We start from the raw sequence: 19642 nt of genomic DNA on the forward strand, positions 1-19642 counted from the left end.
TGGCACAAACTGTGTAAACTTTTTAGTAGGCTACCAATCAGTTTAAAATATTTTTTTGTAGGTTTTTCTGACTTCCAATAGAGCTCAATTCTTTTCAGTTTGTAAGAAAATACATTTTCAGAGTATTAAAACTAGCTTGAGATGGATACTTTTTTCTGGAACAAATAGTTAGTGTAAGGGACTACCGTTTGAAATTCAATAATTACTTTACATTTGGTATTCCCAGTAACACTTCGACAATCTGGGCGTCAGCTTGCTCAATATATTGCCGGGAGTTTGATGAACGGTTAATATTAGTTTGGTCTCTGTGCGTTGGACAGATGTTGGTTAGCTATATGCAAAATGCAGTGACTCCAAAGTTGCCTTATTTACATGTTGTCTGAGCTAGCTTGCTAATGTTAGCCACTGGTACGCCTACATTTACTTCTTCACTGTAGGCCTGTGGGGCTGTGTGCGGTCCCTGTGGCTAATGTTGAGCTAACTGCTGATGGTCATCAAATTGGCTGGCTGCTTGTTATACCACAAAGTCTTCTTTTCTTTTTTCTAAATACTCAATATGTGACGAGTGGGTGCTAAAGCTTTAGAGTTGCTGTAAAGCACTTTTGATGCTACTTTTTAATAATTGTTAAAGCTAAGGTTGGTATTCTTGAAAAACTAGCAAGAGTATGCTAGGTTAAAACAATTATCCAACTCAAAAAGCCAGCCAAGTGTTGCGTACTCTTCTCAAACAAAAGTAGCTAGCAGCATTAGCTCCAAAGGTTGCTAAATCTAGCAAGAAAGTCGCCAGGTCGGCTACACAGATCCTTCAAGTCATCCTCCAAAATTATCATTATTCATTTCATAATAAATGTAAACAGCAAACATGGCTATTGTTAGTACTCATAGCTGTTAAGCTAGCTGCTTGTGTAAGACAGCGGTGACGAGTAATGAGTGCACACATTGATCCAGGCTTATTACAAGTCCTGCAACAGCCAAAGATACAGTTTTATTTATTTTCTTTTTAATGTCAGAATATTTAATTCATTGATTGCTGTCAAGGTAATTTGTATTTCGACAAATAGAACAAACATATTTGTGTTCTATTTGATAAAAGTAGTTGATTCATTTTTAAGTGGCTGGCCCAAAAGTGGCTTTCTTCCACTAAATTTACTGTCAAAATATTTTTTAATGCTTGCCTTGGCTTTTATTTTGGTAGCGTGAGGTCTATCGGTTATGATAACATCGTACTCACCAAGTTAAAGTGACCAATCACCAATGTGATCCCTTTAACCAGCAGTCTCACCTCCGACCCAAGCAGGTTAAACACAGCATCAACTTTCATTACTGTGTGTGCGTTTCTTAACATACTGCGTCGTTTTTCCACAGAGGACTGCTCCTAATCTCACTATTTGTTGATTTTCTCCCTTCAGTAGCACTCTCGTAAAGTTGGTTTTTGTTGCTGTTTTTTTTTTGTCGTACTAAACTAGTCCACAGGACAGCTGCCATTATAAAGATTTGGATTTTTTTTTTTGTAAAAAGCCACCATCTGCTTACTTGATCTTATCATGTCATGATGAATTGTTTTAATGGTAGATATTTAGGGAGACAATTTAAGGACGAGCCACTGAGGTCAAATGTAATTTCACCATTCTGTGTTGTGAGAATGAGAGCACGCCTGTAGCCTGTAGCTTACCTCAGAAGTTGATTTTTAAGTGGATTTTCTGTTAAAACAAACAATTAAATAACACTTTATTTTCTATAGGAATACTTTTCATGACCTGTTGAGCCTATATGCAAACCTAAATGTCCCCTCTCTTTTATCCATCTGTCTATCCAGGGCCGTCTGCTGGTGAAAACCGAGCGCACCCACCTCGGGGAGAAGGTCCTGCGTGATGCGGTTCAGGTCCACAGCACCTCTCACGAGGCGTGGAGCGGTCTGGGAGAGGCCCTGCAGTCTCGAGGCTCCAGCCAGGCCCCCGACTGCTTTCTGACAGCCCTGGAGCTGGAGGCCTCCTGCCCCATCCGGCCCTTCACCATCATCCCCAGGGAACTTTGAAAGGGGCTGGGGTTGGGGGTTTGGGTTATAATAACTTGTGATGCAGATACAGTTGGAAAACACGTACCTTAAATGGAAAGTTTGACAATATTTTTGGAAATAGGCCTTGCCAACAGCTTGATGAGAAGATTGATACCACTCATGTCTGTCTATTGAACATGAAGCTACAGACAGGAGACGATTAGCTTAGCATAAACCCCTGTAAAACCACAAACGGCAGTTGTTTAACAAACAACAATGAATTTAACAAACAACAATGTGATTAGTGAACTTAATTAAGTTTCAGAAGGCAGATATTTTGTTACCCTTGGACAGAGCCAGGCTAGCTGTTTCTCCCTGTTTCCAGTCTATATGCTAGGCTAAACTAGCTAACTCCAGGATGTAGCTTTGTATCTAACTAGCAGATATGAATGTTGCATCAATGTTCTTATCAAACGTCCAGCTAGAAACCAAATGTTTGAAGTGTATTTCCCAAAAATATTCCCTTAAAAAGTATCAATGACTTTCATTTTCAACCCCCCGAAATATGAGCGCTGCTACGTTCTTTATAAGTTATCAGCTAAAAAAAGAAGAAAAAAAACATGCTGTTGCATATTTACGTGAAATAGGATATCAATGCTGTTCATGTAGAAAAAAGCAACAGAGGCATTCTGATTTTTGCAACATAACAGAGCAGTATATACAGAGGGAATAATGTTATAATGTACGTTCTGTGACAATGTACATCTCCTATGGAGTTATAGGTACAGAAATCATAGCTCTTTTGCAATTAGTGACTAATGAGTAACATTCTTAATAATCTGAATCATTGGGTGTTAATTGAATGAACAGCAGAGGTGTGCCGGTTACATCTTCAAGATAGAATGTATGTTGTCATGTTTCGTGTGGAGATGCAGATGCATCAATTATGCACAGGCTTGTCAGCAACACTAGCAGCTCCACTTCATCTTTGTCTTAGCCTTTGATGTATTTTTGATGATCAGACGCAGATTTCGTGTACATACAAACCCCCCCCCCCCCCCCCCCACCCCCCCACCCTGTCAAACCTCAAACGAGAGCTCATCCATTTTCAAAGCTGGGACAATCGCGTCTCATTCCATATGTCTTTATTATGTGTGTTTCCAATGCGGCTTGTCTTTATATTATGTACCTTCATGCATGCGTGTTTGTTTTTTAAGCCGTCCTTCTGGGGTGTTATCAGTCTCTGTTCTGTTTGTTCTGTCTGTATGGTGCAGTAGGCGACTCATCCGCTCATAACATGTCTGTTTTTTTTTTTTTTTTTGCTGTCGTGTCTTTACTCATCTGCTCGTAATGCTCTCCAATAGAAACTACAACGGCTTTTAAAAATCACTGCTTGGTGCTGCGTCTTCACCTGTCTTGTCACTTGTGATTAATGGACATCACTTCCGAGTGCCTATAACCACATTAATGTGAGCAGTGGGACTGGGCTGCCAGCTTATGTAATACTGCCAGCACAGTTTTTTCTCTCTCTCTCTCTCTCTCTCTCTCTCTCTCTCGCCTGATGTGATGTGATGTGGCTTGGTTGCCTAGCAGCCATCCCCTTGTTTGAGTAACTGGGGAAGCGGAGAGATATCTGGTCTGTTGAACAACACACACACACACACACTTGACGCATGCGCACACACACACATACACACACACACACACACAGCGGCAGATAATGCACCCGTTGTGTGGTTTTACAGCCTTGACAGTGTCCGTTTGATGTCTGCTGTTACCATGTGAGGTATGAGCCAGCTATAATCAATGTCTCAGGATGGTGTAAATTGATTTGTGTTATGGGAAGAGTCACTGCCTTTGGTCTCAGCATTTCTTAACTGTTTCCCTCCCTGCAGGGCAACAAGCACAAATCCCTGCCTTCTTTGTCTTGTCCTAAAACTCCACAATCGCCCACGCTCCCGTCGCTCCCGTCACTCCCCCCGGCATGAACCCCCCCCTACATCAATACTTTGATTTCCGCGCGGGAGTTTATCGATCACTGTCACCTCTTTTCTGCCGCCCAGAAAAAAGAGAATCTATTTTTACTTTTTCCCTCCTCGCTCGCCGGCTCTCCCTTGTTCCGTCCTCTCCTCATTAGCGCTGTGTGTGACACCTACACAGGGGCTTCGGGAGACGAATGGTCTAATCCCTGTGGGTAAAGACTGAAATATTACATGGTGTGCTCGCACATGCACAAATACACTCACACACACACACACACACACACACTGACAATGAGAGGCACCATGAACACATTGTGTGGTACATGCTTATATACACGCACACACATATGCTATGGACTTGACAGCTCTGGTAAATGGAGACGGATTAATGGAGGAAGCGGCCTGCTGCAAAGCCTCTCAGAATGACGGGCAAAGGAAGCTCTATTCACTGGACCGAGTGTCACCACACTCACGTAAAAATAAACAGTATACACCTGGGTTCAATGAGCAGATCTTATTGTGAATGCGCGTCTGCGTCATCGTGATGTCAGAGCACCCAGGCGTGCCGCTCTGGTTACGACTGAGCATCACAAAACTGTCTGTGTGTGTGCGTGATATGAGCGTAGTGGTGCAACTGCTATCAAGTGTTCAGGTGCACTCGCTGTACATTTACGGGTGCCTTGTAGGGTACACACCAGCCTCGGTTGAACTGAACCCCGGAGCGTTCACCGCTCTTGGTGCGGTTCGTTTGGAGGCAACCTCCGGTTCTGCCGAATGAAGCCAATGCGGAAGTGTCTTAAAACTTGCATTCTCTCCACTGACCAGCAGGGGGCGACTCCTCTGGTTGCAAAAAGAAGTCTGATTGTATAGAAGTCTATGAGAAAATGACTCTACTTCTAACTTGATTTCTTACCTCAGTAAACATTGTAAACATGAGTTTATGTTCTCATTCTCTAGTTTGAAATCTTCAATACAATATGATTAGAATATTATTAGAGACAAATAGACCATAAAGCAGAGTATGCTTTAGGGCGGGCTTACTGTGATTGACAGGTCGCTACCAGAGCCGTATATGGCGTCTCAACGTCACTCCTCAGCAGTCCAAATATGGTAACTTCCGTTTATCGTCGCAAAAAAAACAAAACATGGCGAGGGCCATATTCCAAGATGGCGACGGCATCAGACCCGAACTTTGGTGCGGACCAAGCAACCGCTCTCTGGTCCGCCTCGAAGGGGTAGTCTCTGTCAAGTTCATTCTGGAGCGGTTCTTTTCTGGTGTGAACACCATTCGAACCAATGACAGGACGTATACCGTTTATGTCTTGTGTCTCTGGTTTAAAAAAGTTTACATTTCTCGTTTCGGTGACTGGTGAACTAGTAGCCTATTTGCACATTTTCTACCACTGAATTTGATGAATTTACAGTTAATCAGACCTCAAATGAGACAATAACTAGCTAGCTAGCGCAACTTGCGGTCGCTTTGTTTCACTCTCCCTGCTGAAAGGAGAGCGGTCAGCAGCTCCGTAGTCTAGGGGAGTGACATACATATTGTTTTGACCCAGTGGCCACCAGCCTGGAAAATGAAACCAATGTATCATCCCGCATTGGTTCGATTCAGGAACCGAACCTTTAGGTGTGAACCCGCCGTTAGACAGACACACAACCTCCAAACTCCTGCCATATTGGATAGAACAGAGATCAATGATGAACAAATAACTGACAATCAAAAGTAGTGGCCATGTTGGATGTGTGTGATGTGTGTGTGTGTGTGTGTGTGTGTGTGTATAGGGAGGGCTTGGTATTCAGGTCACGGTGGTGTGTGTGCATGGATGCCAATCCGACAGGGCCATATGGAGGGCACAGGCTGGGTGTCGTCGGTGCAGGGCGCCAAGAAGGAAACCATAAACCATCATTGTGATGTCCAAAGAAGGCCAGGGAGTCATGGATGGGTGAGGGGTGTGATGGAGGTTATGAGGATCAGATGTGGTTCCATAATCTCATTTATAAATAAAATGACTGGGGAAACGTACACATAGTTCATCCCCTGAGGGCAAATGTGTTCCAGCAGAGTTCAAAGCACATGTTGACAAAGGAATGCATTCAAAATGCTGCGAGAATGGCTTAAAGGTGAAGAGTAAATAGCGTATATTCTCAGAAATACTTTGGAAAACAAAGCTTTATATGCTGACATGACTTGAGTACTTTCCAAAGATTTTACAGTAAAAACCTTCAATGAATGTTTCTGCTATAATTTCAAGTTATAGCTGGTGTTTATAGCCGATGTTTATGGCTACGACATTTCATCTCCCTGAATCGATACAGGCTGTAATACAATGCATCTTCATAAGATCCTGCCCAGGGACTTCAGATGTAAATTAGCTTGCTGTGCCCTATCCCTGTCAAATAGTTAAATGAAATAAAACAATGTCTCCTGGTGGGAATGGTTAAAAGTATAGTTTGACTTTTTGGGAAATCATTTTTCACTAAATATGAAGTTACAGCCAGTTAGCTTAGCTTAGCCTAACAGAAACGGAGAGTCAGCTAGCTTGGCTCTACCCAAAGGGAACAAAATCTGCCTACCAACTCATTCACATAACCCTCCACAAAACCAAAACTTGTTGGTTTAACACATCAGTTTTTGTACAGATAAATACAACAGATTTATAACATTAGTGAGCTTAAGAGGTGCTGTTTTTTTTCCTTTGGCCAGAGGCTAGCTGTTTCCCTGTTTTCGAGTCTTAATGCTCAGCTAGGAAATTAGGGCAAAAGGTCACATTTTCAAACACACAATGCAGGCATTTGCTTTGCAAGTCACATGCAGCTCTGACAGCCAATTGTTGAATTATTCTCACATTTTTGGCACACCACCTTATTAGCGCCATGCCTAATAACTCCGCGGTAAACGGCAGCTTGGCCCGCAGTGCGTTCTCTTCCATCAATCACTCCGGCCTCCCCACCTGATCGGCCTCCAGCGCTCTTGGTCCACTTCCACACACACACCGCAGCGGTGCCAGCACCGCTTAAACAATGGCCCCCTTGTTCGCTAACAGTCGCCCATTGCAGCTGATTAAACTTTTAAAATGCCATTTAACGGAAGCGTAATGTTGCTCCGATGCGTCCGTCAGCAGCCTGAGGGGGGTGGTAAAAGGATACCTGGTCACCCTCCCGGTGTGTCACTCTGCCCACTAAATTCCCCAGCTGCCTAGTCATCGCCCCTTAGTGTGGGATGTGGTGACGAGAGTGAATATGACCTGGACTTAAAGGGGACACGAGGGGAGCAGCACCTCTGAACCTGCCACCTCTCTGTCTGACCCTCTCTCTGCTGCCCGGAGTCTCTCAAGGTGCTCAAGATATACGGCCAGGGAAGAACGGGAGACAGCCTGTGATACTGGGAGGCCATTTTAGTTCAGCACAATGTCAGTGGCAGACAATGGCTTCTCTGTTTGCTTATTTGTTTGGCGACCTTTAGCTGGGACTCAGCAACTGATAATGGCATTTGTCCCACACCAGTATTGGATTATGGGTACTTTTGTTGTGCAACATCACATTCTTTAGGAAATTTCAGCGGTCTACCTTCGTCATCACTCCACTGAGCAGGGTCACATTTTCTCAGCATGTTGCCCCGAGTTAGCTGTTAATTTGACGTTCTCTCGACTCCGGCTCCAGCTGCACCACTGAGTAGCAGGGTCACCTCCTGTTGTAAGCTGCCAGAAACACAGATTTACTCCAGACCCCACTGATGTGCAAAACACTGCTTCCTGAACACCGACCGGATCTAATTAAGCCGTGCCTAAAAAACTGAAGTTGATATTCGGGGCTGCCAGTGCAACCTGCCACCAGATGTTCTCGTGACCTTTGAATGATGTAATTGCACTGTGCCAGCATCTTAAATCGCACTTAAACCCCCTTCTCGCCACGGGAAACACTACCACAGATGAAAGGATATTGTGTGTGTGGTAGGCTTTGTGCAGTGCCATCCTGATAATTTCTTCTCCGCAGAGGGATGATCCACTTTCATCTTTCAGCAGAGGTTTTATTTACTACTTTTTATATATCAAAAAGCAAGTAGTAGTTGTGTAGTACTAGCCCATAGATGTGGGTGTACCGTGTGTGCGCACGTGCAGATTTCGTGCATCAGTTTGCAAGCGCGTTTAAAAAAAAATGCAGAAGTATCACAGATACGCATTCATCGCATTGTGCGGCTGCGTGCGTATTCTTCTGAAGCAAATGTGTGTCTATGTGTGTGTGTGTGTGGGGGGGGGGGGGGGGGGGGTCTTGATTGACAGCGAAAGAGCGGGTGCCTAGCCGTGCCTGTGGTCGAGGCACGCTGTGGGAGACGGAGGGTGTTAAGTCGTCAGTATGAGGCATATGTCAGAGATCAGTGCTGGACCGTGGAGATTACTGCGATGAGAATGGAGGACGAGAGAGACAGAGATTACTGGGGGCTTGGTGCCTTGACCACAGGCAGAATGGCTGCTCATCACACACACACACACACACACACACACACACACACACACACACACACACACACACACACACAACACATCTCCCTCTTTGCGTCTCCCTCACAAGTAGTAGAAACGCGTGCCCAGCCACTCTAGAGGCTGCATGCAAAGCCCCGTGTTAATAAGATTGTCTTCCTCTCCGGGTGGAAGTGTGCGGCTCCTTTGTCTCCAGAATAGTGACAGGGGGAATAAGAGCCCGGCTCTTGAACTTCCTCGAGCTCTTAAGTGTCTGCGATAGAGGGGAAACAGAGCGGTGGGGATTAGAGTCGAGCCAAGTAGATGTGCCCCCGATAACGTCCGTCTGCCTGACTGTCGTCCCGAACAAAAGCAGCGCTGGAGTCGATACGCGGAGAGAAGAGCAAATGTTTTGTGCAAATGTTCACCCTGCTGAAGTGCCCTTGAGCAAGAGACGAGAACAGCACTCAAACACTGATGCTGAGCGTTGACCCGAGGTGGTTTTGAGACGTTGCTCCGTAACTCGCTCCGGCTTTCCCAACTCAAACCTCGGAGCACCTGTGCTCGAGCGCCGTGTCTGCAGTCCTGTCCAAAATAATCAGATGTATTCCAGGTAAACCAAATGTCTCTACAAAGCGTGTCGGGTGTTCCAGTAACATCGCCACAAAGATGACCCTGCTTGTCTCTTCTTCACTGTGTGGAAGAACATTAAGCATTGATTTTGGAGTTGCGTTGTCCAATATTCACTCGCCTTTTAGCACTTTTTTGGTCTCCACCAACTCCCCACTCTCTTTAGCTGTTTAATGCAATGTTCAAAAGAAATGGCAACTTTCAATGTCTGCTGTTTGGTGCTGGGCAGTCAGCATACTCTGGGTTTAATCAGATTTCTTTGCATCAAAAACAAGCTGCGGTTGTGAGCGGTAAAACCAAGACAATGAGCTGAAGGAAACTGCAGACTGTAGGTTCATCACACCTTTCACATTACAGTCATTTGATCCGCTGTTAATATCACAAATGTGATAGTCAATCAATGAAATAACTAGATCACAATTTGTTAGTGGCACCCTGACGGCTCCTTGCAATATTATCTGTTGCAGAAATTGAGCTCTACTTATCATTGTATACGTTTTCATCCTTGGATCTGATAACAGAATCTGGGTGGGCAGAACGGATGAATATGAGTCCACTCCCTCAGCAGCTGTCTAATTGGCTGTGGCGCAAAATGATGCTGCTCTTAGGCATGAGTCTATGAATATGTGGCAGTGCTGACATAGTGCATGCATGCTCAGCAAAAAACTCTCTCCGAGTCAATAAATGACAAACATTGCCCAGGATCACACCAGCAACAAATCTGCAATCTGTTTTAGTTTTTTTTGCACCCATCCCCTGTCGCGCTGTAATCTACACTGCCGTTATGTTCAAGGCGGATGGTGATTCCTATCGCCGCTGCTCTCTTGTGTCCCCGACATTACTGGCCGTGTTTGTTTGTTTCGTCAAAAGAAAAAGAAAGAGTAGGTGGCGATAAGAATAGCTGTTTTATTGTGTGCCACTGCCTTGGCCCATAATGCTGAATGTGTTATCTGAGGGTGCAGCATGCCACACTAAGCTATGTGCATGTGACGCATGGCTGAGCAGCATTCCTCCTCCTGAGTGCATCGCAGGGCAGAGATAGTAGGAAGGCAAAGCAGCCCGACTGCCGACAGAGATGGGAGAGAGGAGAGATGAAGGGAGAGAGCAGTACCAGGAACATGTAGTTAAGTGGAATGAAGTACCCTTTGTTGCAGATAAGATCATTCTGCTTCCCTGGCCGGCGTCACTAAAGCCATTTGAGCACAACGAATGTAGCTTATTATGTTATTGGCAGACCGCAAAATCCCTCGCTGACATACAGATAAACATTGGTCCAAGTAATAAGAGACTGGGATATTGCTTTCTTTTGTACATTTTACTTTTTAAAAATAAGGCAGGGTCACCGTGTGTGATCTGTAATTCGGGGCTGACAGGATGGTGGTGGGATCAAGGCATCGTGGGATTTGAGGTCCACACTAGAGAATGTCGCGGAAGAAGAAGCTAAATGACGGGTCTATGGCCTCCGCGTTCAGACGGTCGCCCAACTTCCAGCAAGGTTCGTAGGCCCCTGGGCCTGGGGTCTTCTGTGGAATAAACATAAAATACAATGCACACACGCACAACATACAAATGCTGTTTTTCATTATAGTATCACTGTGAAATACAAAAAAAGGCAGACCATTAGCCAAAAGACAAACGTGGTATTTTCTTCACTTAATGTAATCCAATATCAAGTAGGCTATTCACAGAATATGATCTGAAGTGCTGTACTTATCTGTGTTAGGTATGTTTTCTTTGATGCATTCTGTTATGTAATTCATTGTGTAATATTCCGTTTTACTTACAGGATCTAATAAAATCATAACTTACCTCTTTAAACTTCCATCAAAACCCCGATAACGTCATTACTGAATGCAATCAAAACATTAGTGTATTTGCATTTGTACTCGCTCATCAAGAATTTTACTGCCATATTGCAGCTGAGAGGTATAAAACTGTTAAGAAAGTATAAATTCATCGTCTTACGCTAGTAACAGACAGACACTAACTAGCCTCGCTACTTGTCATGTAGCGTTGGACATGTTCGACCTGTGTGCATCTACAGGAGTACCGGACTCACGGAGTGCACACAGTGGAGCAAGGTGGTGGACTTGAAGCAGGAAGTGATGCCTTTTCCTGGTCTGGTCTGTGGATTATATTGGCATGGAGCAGGTCCCTCCTTCTAAAGGGGTCAGAGATGGGAGTTATTATTGATTGACAGATTGATAGATTTTGTGATCTAGCCTCAATATGCTGTATATCCAGGCTAGCATGTAAACATTAGCATGTGAGCAGGGTGTGTTTTGTAGTTGTTGTTTTTTTCTTCAATTATCTTTTTTTAACATAATTATCTTTATTGAAAATGTCAATTAGCAGTAGCATGTAGCAAGTACTTTGGTTATTGAACAGAGCTTTGGTAACCTAACAAGTTAAAAACCAACTTGATAAAACATAACCTAAGCATGCTATAGGCCTGCCTCAACCTCAATGTGTTGCAGACCAAGCTTAGCATGCACTACCTTCTTGTATTTTAGCCGTTGAGCATAAGTAGCTAGCTTGTTTCTTTTTCAGCATTATCTTTATTGAAAACCGCAGTTAGCAGTAGATGTTAGCAAGTAGCTTGTTTATTGGACAGAGGTTTGGTGATGCAGTGGATAAAAAATAAGTGTATTGTAGTCCACATAACGTTAGCTGAACGTGACATACCTCACCCTCAATATCTTGCAGGCCAAGGCTAGCATGTAGACTTTAGCACGTGATCACAAATGTGCTTTCCTCCCTTTGGTCAGGTAAGAAACTTGTATAGGAAATGTTTTCTTTCTATTTTGGCCATTTGAACATGAGTAAATTGTTTTCTCCCCTCCATTTGTTTTCTCAACATTATCTTTATTGAAAATGTCAGTCGCTTGTAGTTAATTAGCTTGTTAATAAGCTTTAGGCTGACTTTTGTTTTAAAACGGCTTCCCAGTCCCTGTGACTTAACTAAACCCAATTAACTTGTGTGCACTCTTAGTAATGTAGTGAAGGACACATGGAGAAACAGCGAGCAGAAGAGAACCTTATTAAATGCATATTAATGCAAGGACTGTTGTACTATTGAGAGCTCGTTATTCTGTTTTTGTGATGCTTTTATCTTTTGGACATGCTGTGCGTTTATACTTTCCTGGGTGAGACCAAAGACAATTTTCCTGCCTCGGCAATAAAGTTTATTCTATGACTGAAAGTACAGGGTCCAATCAGACCAAACCCGATGGTGTAAGCATGTATTATAATCACCTGCTGTACAGCGTGACCTCTAACGTTTTTAAAGCCGAATGAGAGTTGCATTCTTTCACCTATGGACCTATAAGCTCATATAAACCTATTGTTTCACTGATATCCAAGTCATGTGAAAGATGCACTGACAATATATACCAGATCTATTTTCAGACACCCATAACCATGTTGTTCAGACCTATGACATATCATTCATCTTTACGGGCTCTGCCCATGTGATCTGTGTTTTAAGGGCTGGTCTCTGTCGAACGTCTCCCTCGCTCTCTCTCTCCTTGCCTTTCACTTCTCCTTTCCTCTTACCCACTAACACATATACTGGTCATCACCAGCGGCGTGCCACGCAGAAATAGCATCACCCCTCCTTCTACCCTCCTCCACAGACATAAAACTGTCTCCCTGTCCCTGAACACAGCAGAAGCCTTTTTTATTTTCAGCTGCTCTCTGATTCTGACAGAGGGAGGCAGGAAGGTGTCTTTTCCCTCTCCTCGGAGGGATGGCTGCTACCGTTACATGCCATTTGATCCCGGTCGCCAGTTCCCTCGATCCTCGGCAAACTGGCCTGCTGGGCCCCGGCGCGCTTGCCTGATGCTCCCAGAGGTGCTAATGCAGGTGTATTTCACGGGATAGTAAAACTCTCTTACACAAACGAGTGTGAGTGTGTGTGTGTGTGTGTGTGTGTGTGTGTGTGTGTGTGTGTGAGTTGGAGCCAAAGCACCTGGCCTACTTTCCCAATGTGGCGCGCAGCACATTAGAAATGTTCTCGCGGCGGAGCGGAGGTAACTGGCACATGCTGTGAATGTCTGTGAAACTTTAAAACTTTGACCTGTTTTTGATTGGTGCAGCCACGACATTGCATTACAGTCCCCCTTAAATCAACTGCATTTTTCTTTTCTTTCAATAACATGAGGGAATCGATCCAATAATTGTTGACATGTTTCACTCAAAAATACAAACGTTAACCTCATGGTAGTGGTGTCGAGGAAAAATCAGGGGATCACCAAAGTCCTTAGGATTCATCCTCTAGGGACCATGAATGTCTGTTTCAAGGTTTCGTGGCAATCCATCCAAAAGTTGTTGAGATATTTCAGTCTGGACCAAAGCGATGGACCGACCAACAGTTTCTATAGTGTTGCAAATAGAAACGACCAAACAGCAAGTGTTCAGATAGGCAAGTTTTCACGCAGTATAGTTAAAGGTTGAATCCCTTCTGTGCTACAGCAACAGATAGGAGGGCATTTATTCATATGAAAATGTCTGGGATTATGACTTTTATTCAAACAGGCTTGAATCTCAAGAGAGGATTTGTTCCTTCCGAGCAGCACGTGCAGTCGATATTGCAAAAAAGCAAACCGTGTAAATCTAGGCCACACAAGGGCCCCAGGATGGAGAAATTAAGTCACATCAGAAAAACAGAATACATACACCTTTTTTGTTGTGTTCTCCAAACATCTTCTGCTCACTGGAATTATTAATTCTTATTTTTTGGGATGTGTGGGAATCATTTTATTGCGGGCTAAGAGGCGAGGCCCAAATCTGAAATTCTTGTTTCCTGTCTCTGGGTGGACCACGGGTTCCCGGTGCAAACCATTGGTTCCATTTCCACTACCATTTTGATCGGCTAACGTCTGCCCGCCCACGCCAAGTCAGCTGTCCGAGTGATCTGGTCTTTCGGTTGACTTCGCTGCGGGATTTGTGGTAGGTGCTTAACCTTTGACAATAAACTTGTCTTAGAGTCGCTGTGACACCACTAACAGCAGAAAAACTGCTCCCAACTCCGCAGTAATAACACCCCCGGGATTTCTTAGCGCCTTTCCTTTTCTGTCAACACTCAGCAGCTGCCAGCACGGCTCAAATATCCATCAGCTACCAGCACGGACACACGGCCGAGGCTGCAACGCTGCAATATGAACCAAAGCTGACTGGTCAGCAGTGCCATAACAGGCCTCCGAATGGGGCAAATGATACAATCGGACAGTCTGCGGGATCGGTTTTCTTTGACCCTTGTGGTTGTCATAACTAGCTCGTGTTCAGCACCACGTACACATTAGGGTCACAGCTTGTAACTAAAACCTATTGAAAGTGTACTGTAATGAAGCCTTTTTGTGGGCCACGGAAAGACTGAACGGGGCTAATAACTAGTCTCTGTGACGAGATACTTACAGGAGGAAAGGTGATCCGCTGCACGGTCGACCGAAACATCACATGCCTGCCAGAAGAGGAGAGAAGTGAGAGAGGGAGGGGGGGCAATCAAATAAAAAAGAGAGGAGAACAGTGAGAGAAGAGAAGAATAAGGCCATGCGTGATCAGAGGCAGAGAAAATGAGAGAGCATGTGGTGATTGCTCCTCCATCTTTGTTCCACGAGGAAATGAGAGAGGGAAGGAGAAGTAGTTACGAGGGTGGGGAAGGATTCAGCGATCAAGGGATGATTCATGGGTTGTCTGCTCCACTGTGATCTGAGAGTTAAAGAGAGGCTGTTTGTCGAGTGCTTACTTGCAGGGAATCTTCTCCACCGGTTTCGCTGTCACGTCATAGTCGCACGGTGAAGTGTTTATATGCTGGCACAAGGAATAAAGATAAAGAGATGTTTAAATAGATATGACAGCATATCAGCATGAGTTGTTTTTTCAGTTTTTTTTCTCGGTGGCTGTGTTACACCGTCAACAGCTGGCTTGTGTTTCCAACACATCTTCTGTTTTCAGTTAGTCCGCTGCACGTGCATTTTGAAGAGCATCTACTCTGCTGTGATGATGTGTCGAAGTAAAAACACCCTAAGCTATGAATCAAAGTGAATCGAGGTGGTGTGGAGGGCTATGAGTTAACAACCCATGCGGATAGTAACTTGGTTAGTACAATGCATACTGCACCCCTTTTTTGGGCAGGCACCAACTAAAAGTAGCAACAACATACGAACGGAGCAAATGTTTGAATTCAGGCTTAAAATGATGAGCTTATTACACTAACTTGTATGACATTATATGATTTCTCCATCCTGGATGTTAGGTTTAAGGAATACTTCAATAATAGAAATAGAACAGGAGTAGATGTGGAAGTGTTTTCCGTTGTCATTTTACTGGTAGAAAAGAAAATGGTGATGGTTGTTCGTTGCAATGACGAAAACACGAGTAAGTGTTGCAGCTCGCCGGAAAGAGAGCAGAATCTCCGGAGAAGCTAGGTAGCTTATCCTTCTCGAGAACGGCAGGGAGTGAGGCGGAGGGACCGCTAGACCCAGAGCTGCCGCTGGCCACCAGCCCGCTGTTCAGCTCATTTGCTATAACAGTGTAGCATTAAAGCATGGTGGTGGTTCGCAAGCAAGCTAACTAGCCAGCAGTCCGGTAGTTAGCTTGCTAATTTCACCATGCGCCATGAGGCGGAGGGACCATTACACCAGGCAGCGCTGGGTCTGCTCCTCTCCCCAACGACCATGGAGAAAGACAAGCTACCTAGCTAACTGGCCAGCCATCAGTCTCCGGTGAGAAAGTTGTTAAATTTTACTCATTTACTGTGGCCCCCTGTGCTTCATAACGTAATACTCCACGGCTCGTTTTAGTCGTTACTGCAAAACCTCAACCCAGGGAGTCCGCGACTTTGTGTAAGTCGGTTTAATTTATATGGAAGTAAGCCCACTACAACGATCGCAATGGCAACGGTACACATTAAAAAATAACAAAAATGGCCGCCGCTCTGACCATCCTGCTTTATTGATTTGAATGGGAATATCTGCTAGCTCAGAATAAAGACAAGAGCAGTTGGAAACCTGAAAAAAATTTCAAAATCTGCATCGTTTGCATCCCTTCTTGCTAGCTATTAGTCTCCTTCTTCATCTGTGCTGGTTTAGTGCTACATTACCAACCAAACACCTCGCAATCACTGGGATAGCATGAAACATTGGGCATGTACAGTATCACGTCCATGTACGTCCTCATGCATGTGCAAGAGGTACTAACAAAACTGGGACCCACTTATAAAATCTGCTATTAGTATTCAAAACTCCACAGGGTACCTTTAACGTAGACATGAGAGCGCTAGCAAACTTCCTATTTAACTCTCAGAAAGAAAGAAATGAGGTGTAATTCACAAAATGGCAAACTATTTCTTTTACATGTGGTCAATCGCATTTGCCAACAGGATCAGTGAAGGTTGTGTCTGAGCCCCACCTTGTCCCTGATGCCCAGGGTGACGATGTTGGGCCTTGGACAGTTTTTGAAAGAGTAAGACGCCGGGTGCTTCAGGACCTCCTGGATGGAATCGGTGTAGTCGTATGCCCCGGGGAAAAGCAAATCCCCCTTACGTACGCCCAGAATGGGGGCTTTTCTGCCCACATCTTTGAAGCCATAGGTCTTCCTCACCGGGTTCAGTTCAGCTTCTTCGATGAAGTCGCGGATGTGATAGACACCTGGGATGGGTGTGTCCTGGTCGAAGGTGAGAGGAGAGAAGTTTAGGGAATGTGTTAACACATGGCCTGGCGCTCGGATAGACACACTGTATTGCCAAATTCTGCTCTAGCAATTGTAACACTTAGCTTGACATTGCCAGACCATATCGCAAATGCGAATTACTTTGAAACCTCTGAGTTCACGTTCGATCAGACTGTAAACATGTTTAATTCTGCTGTAAAGTTGGGCATTTTAACAAGTGGCCATGTGAGGTACTGCAGTTGTTGGCACTTCCTAGTTGGCTCCATTTATCAGCACCGGATGTTGTAGCTTGATGACAGCAAATCAAACATGAGCTTGCAGATTTGTCTTTTTCCCAGTCAATGGAAAGCTAACATAGGTTGTTACACTCTTTTAATTGCGTTACAATATAATAGTTATTTTCCATCATTATTTTAGAATGCAACTGAATTCTGAGTACCGACCAGCAATAATTCGGTGATGGCAGATAAGGGTACGATCTTTCTATATTTCTCTTTCTGTAAGCTGGGCTAATATTTATTGCATACATGTACTGTACTGCAAATGTACAGCAAACAAGCAATCATTTCAGTTAATTCACGAAGAATAATTTTCAAGCCACGTGGCCTATTGTTAGCCAGCTGAGTAGCCTGAGAGCTGGGATCTCATTAAGATAAACTGATATTTAATTAGGTCTAGTATGCATTATTACCACGAATGCACTGCGAGGCACTTAGGGACTGGATTCATTGTAGTGTAAGTGTTTGAATTTATTTCTGGCAGACAGCGCACTTTGGACACAGACAATGGGATAGTGCTGTGCAATAAAAGACATTAACTGAAAGTCTACTACACACACACACACACACACACACACACATGTGAGCTACTGCCAGTTGTTCAGGCGTACACAGACACCAACGTAGCAGCGTGACACGACACCTATTTTCAGTGTTCCCAGCCACCAGCTCCCCCGGCCATACAGGTCCAACTTGTCATCACCCTGCAGATAATAACAGGATACAAGCCAAAAAAACAGAAGCTTGTTTCTGCTACGATGACATCGCCATGACAACAATATGTTGATGCATCTCCACGTGTTTCATCCGGTGCTTTACCAGTTCAGCTTGTCCTCATTAGGCACACAGAGCCGTGAGGGTTTTAAAGAGCCTTACCTTATCTCTTCTATCGCCACCCCTGGACATGTCCCCGACTTTAGGGACGACTTGGTTTTTCCTGGTGGCCCCATCCTGCACCGTACTCATTGTCGCTCGCAATGCGCTCCACTGGAAATCCAATGACACCTGACTACCATTAAAACTGCAACTGTTACTATAGCAGCGACTCCGCTATCGATCAATTTTTCAACAAGCTGGCCTGGTGGAGGGCTAAATTTAGACTCGCCGACCAGTTTGACTGGTAGTAAGACACAATGGCAAGCCAGCACCAGGCTGCACACGGCACATGCTACATAGTTACTTAGTTCTCATTCTCTTCGTGGAGGGATACTGTGATATGATTAAAGCATGATTCCACCATGCTTTAATGCTACACTGGTTACAGAAAATGAGCCGAATAAAAGTCGTCTTTCTTCCGGCGATAGCAAGGTTTGATTGTTAGAATATAAAGATCAAACGTTGTCATTACACTGCCAATTGGAATACATGTTAGTTATATCAAATATCTGGAAGGGGCCAGGCTGTTTATCGGCACTGTTGTCCGAAACTAGGGACACATGGGGTCCAATAAAATGAGGAAAATTCTGATTATGCAACTTTTTACATCCGCTTCTTCCGGTTAAGAATGCACATTGCTATCGCCGGAAGAGAGACTCATGTTCTGTAACCAGTGTAGCATTAAAGCATGGTGGAATCAACAAGCAAGCCAACTAACCAGCCGAAGAGTGGGTTCTTGAAATGAGGCAATTAAGGAACTCTGGAGGTTTTTAAGTGTGATACTTACCCCGAGAAACTCTTTCAAACTAACCCTCTACTTTGTGTGTGAAGTTTGAAGTATCACACCTCTTGTGGCATACAGAGGCTGGAGTGTGATGCACAAGCCCTCACACACACACACACACACACACACACTGTGTCTTTCAGTACAGCAGAACTAAAGATCACCTGAAGAAAAAAAATCTCGCTCTGGGAGCAAAAGCGCAACATTCCACCTGGTTGCTAGGCTACATGGAACACATGGTTGGAATGAGCCAAGAATTCATGTTTACAAGGCTTGTCAAGGAAGTCACGTGGCCCGAAAGTACACGAGGAAACAGTCAAAAAACGCAGGTAGCAAAAGGAGCCGCTGTCGTACCGTTACATCTATTTGGACAATGCATGAATGCAGAGGACAGCAAAGACTAGTGTTACATGTGCTGTGTAACCAACAGCTTTTTATAAGACTGATGACACTACAGCTGGGAGTTCCTTGTTTCCAATTATTGTGATAATTGGTTTTGACAAGAGAACCGCTTGAGTCATCGATTCGCACCTCAAAATGCCGAGTTCGTCTCTTTGCAACTGAAGCCCTTCCTGTGCAGTCTGTGAAAGGGATATTTGTTTAACTACACACAAGTCGGAAGAAGAATATAATAAAAGGCTACTTAAGTAAATTACCGCTCTGCATCATGGCCCGTTTGGGTGTACAAGCTGTTAAGTGCATTTTGTAATGCCTTAAATGTTTAAATGTGCATCCACAGGGACCGCTGGATATGCATGACTGAGCAAGCCACAAACAACTGCAGCACTTACTACTCCCAACGGACAGTCAGACCCATCACACCCATCACACATCTTTAGAGGACTAAATGAAACCATGTTTGGTTTCTTTCTAGGTTAACATTACAAAAGTGATAGTCCAACCGCTGCTTAGGATCACAAACTAAAAAGCAGCTAGCATAGAATTCACACAGGAGGCAGCGC

The 19642-nt window shown here is 44.3% G+C and overlaps 2 protein-coding genes across 3 annotated transcripts in view; one reads left to right on the plus strand and one right to left on the minus strand.

Moving 5' to 3' along the window:
* ttc7a (tetratricopeptide repeat domain 7A) overlaps positions 1-2060 on the plus strand; it is a 45213-nt gene extending 43153 nt beyond the window's left edge. For both annotated transcript variants that reach the window (XM_076076996.1, XM_076076997.1), the window contains exon 20: positions 1817-2060. In XM_076076996.1, coding sequence (XP_075933111.1) covers positions 1817-2035 — 219 coding nt within the window. In that variant the 3' untranslated portion in view covers positions 2036-2060. The remainder of the gene's footprint in view (positions 1-1816) is intronic.
* Positions 2061-10486: 8426 nt separating this feature from the next.
* Positions 10487-17986, minus strand: stpg4 (sperm-tail PG-rich repeat containing 4). The gene is made up of 7 exons (XM_076077281.1): positions 17897-17986; positions 17662-17724; positions 16482-16736; positions 14818-14882; positions 14487-14532; positions 11131-11232; positions 10487-10594 (listed from the first exon to the last, which is right to left on the minus strand). Exons 1-7 carry the CDS (start codon positions 17984-17986, stop codon positions 10487-10489), a joined length of 729 nt encoding a protein of 242 aa, XP_075933396.1.
* Positions 17987-19642: the final 1656 nt, after the last annotated feature.

The sequence above is a fragment of the Anarhichas minor genome, unplaced genomic scaffold, assembly GCF_050575085.1.
Source record: "Anarhichas minor isolate MPS153535 unplaced genomic scaffold, ASM5057508v1 ptg000058l, whole genome shotgun sequence".
NCBI classification, from domain to species: domain Eukaryota; kingdom Metazoa; phylum Chordata; class Actinopteri; order Perciformes; family Anarhichadidae; genus Anarhichas; species Anarhichas minor.

What these genes read in the sequence shown, in the direction of transcription:
- stpg4 (XM_076077281.1), bottom strand. Translation starts at nt 17,986, where the DNA reads ATGAGTACGGTGCAGGATGGGGCCACCAGGAAAAACCAAGTCGTCCCT. An exon ending in TGGGAACACTGAAAATAGGT is followed by an intron (nt 16,737 to 17,661) that starts GTCGTGTCACGC and finishes ACCTTCGACCAG; the next exon opens with GACACACCCATCCCAGGTGT. An exon ending in AGCGGATCACCTTTCCTCCT is followed by an intron (nt 11,233 to 14,486) that starts GTAAGTATCTCG and finishes TGACCCCTTTAG; the next exon opens with AAGGAGGGACCTGCTCCATG.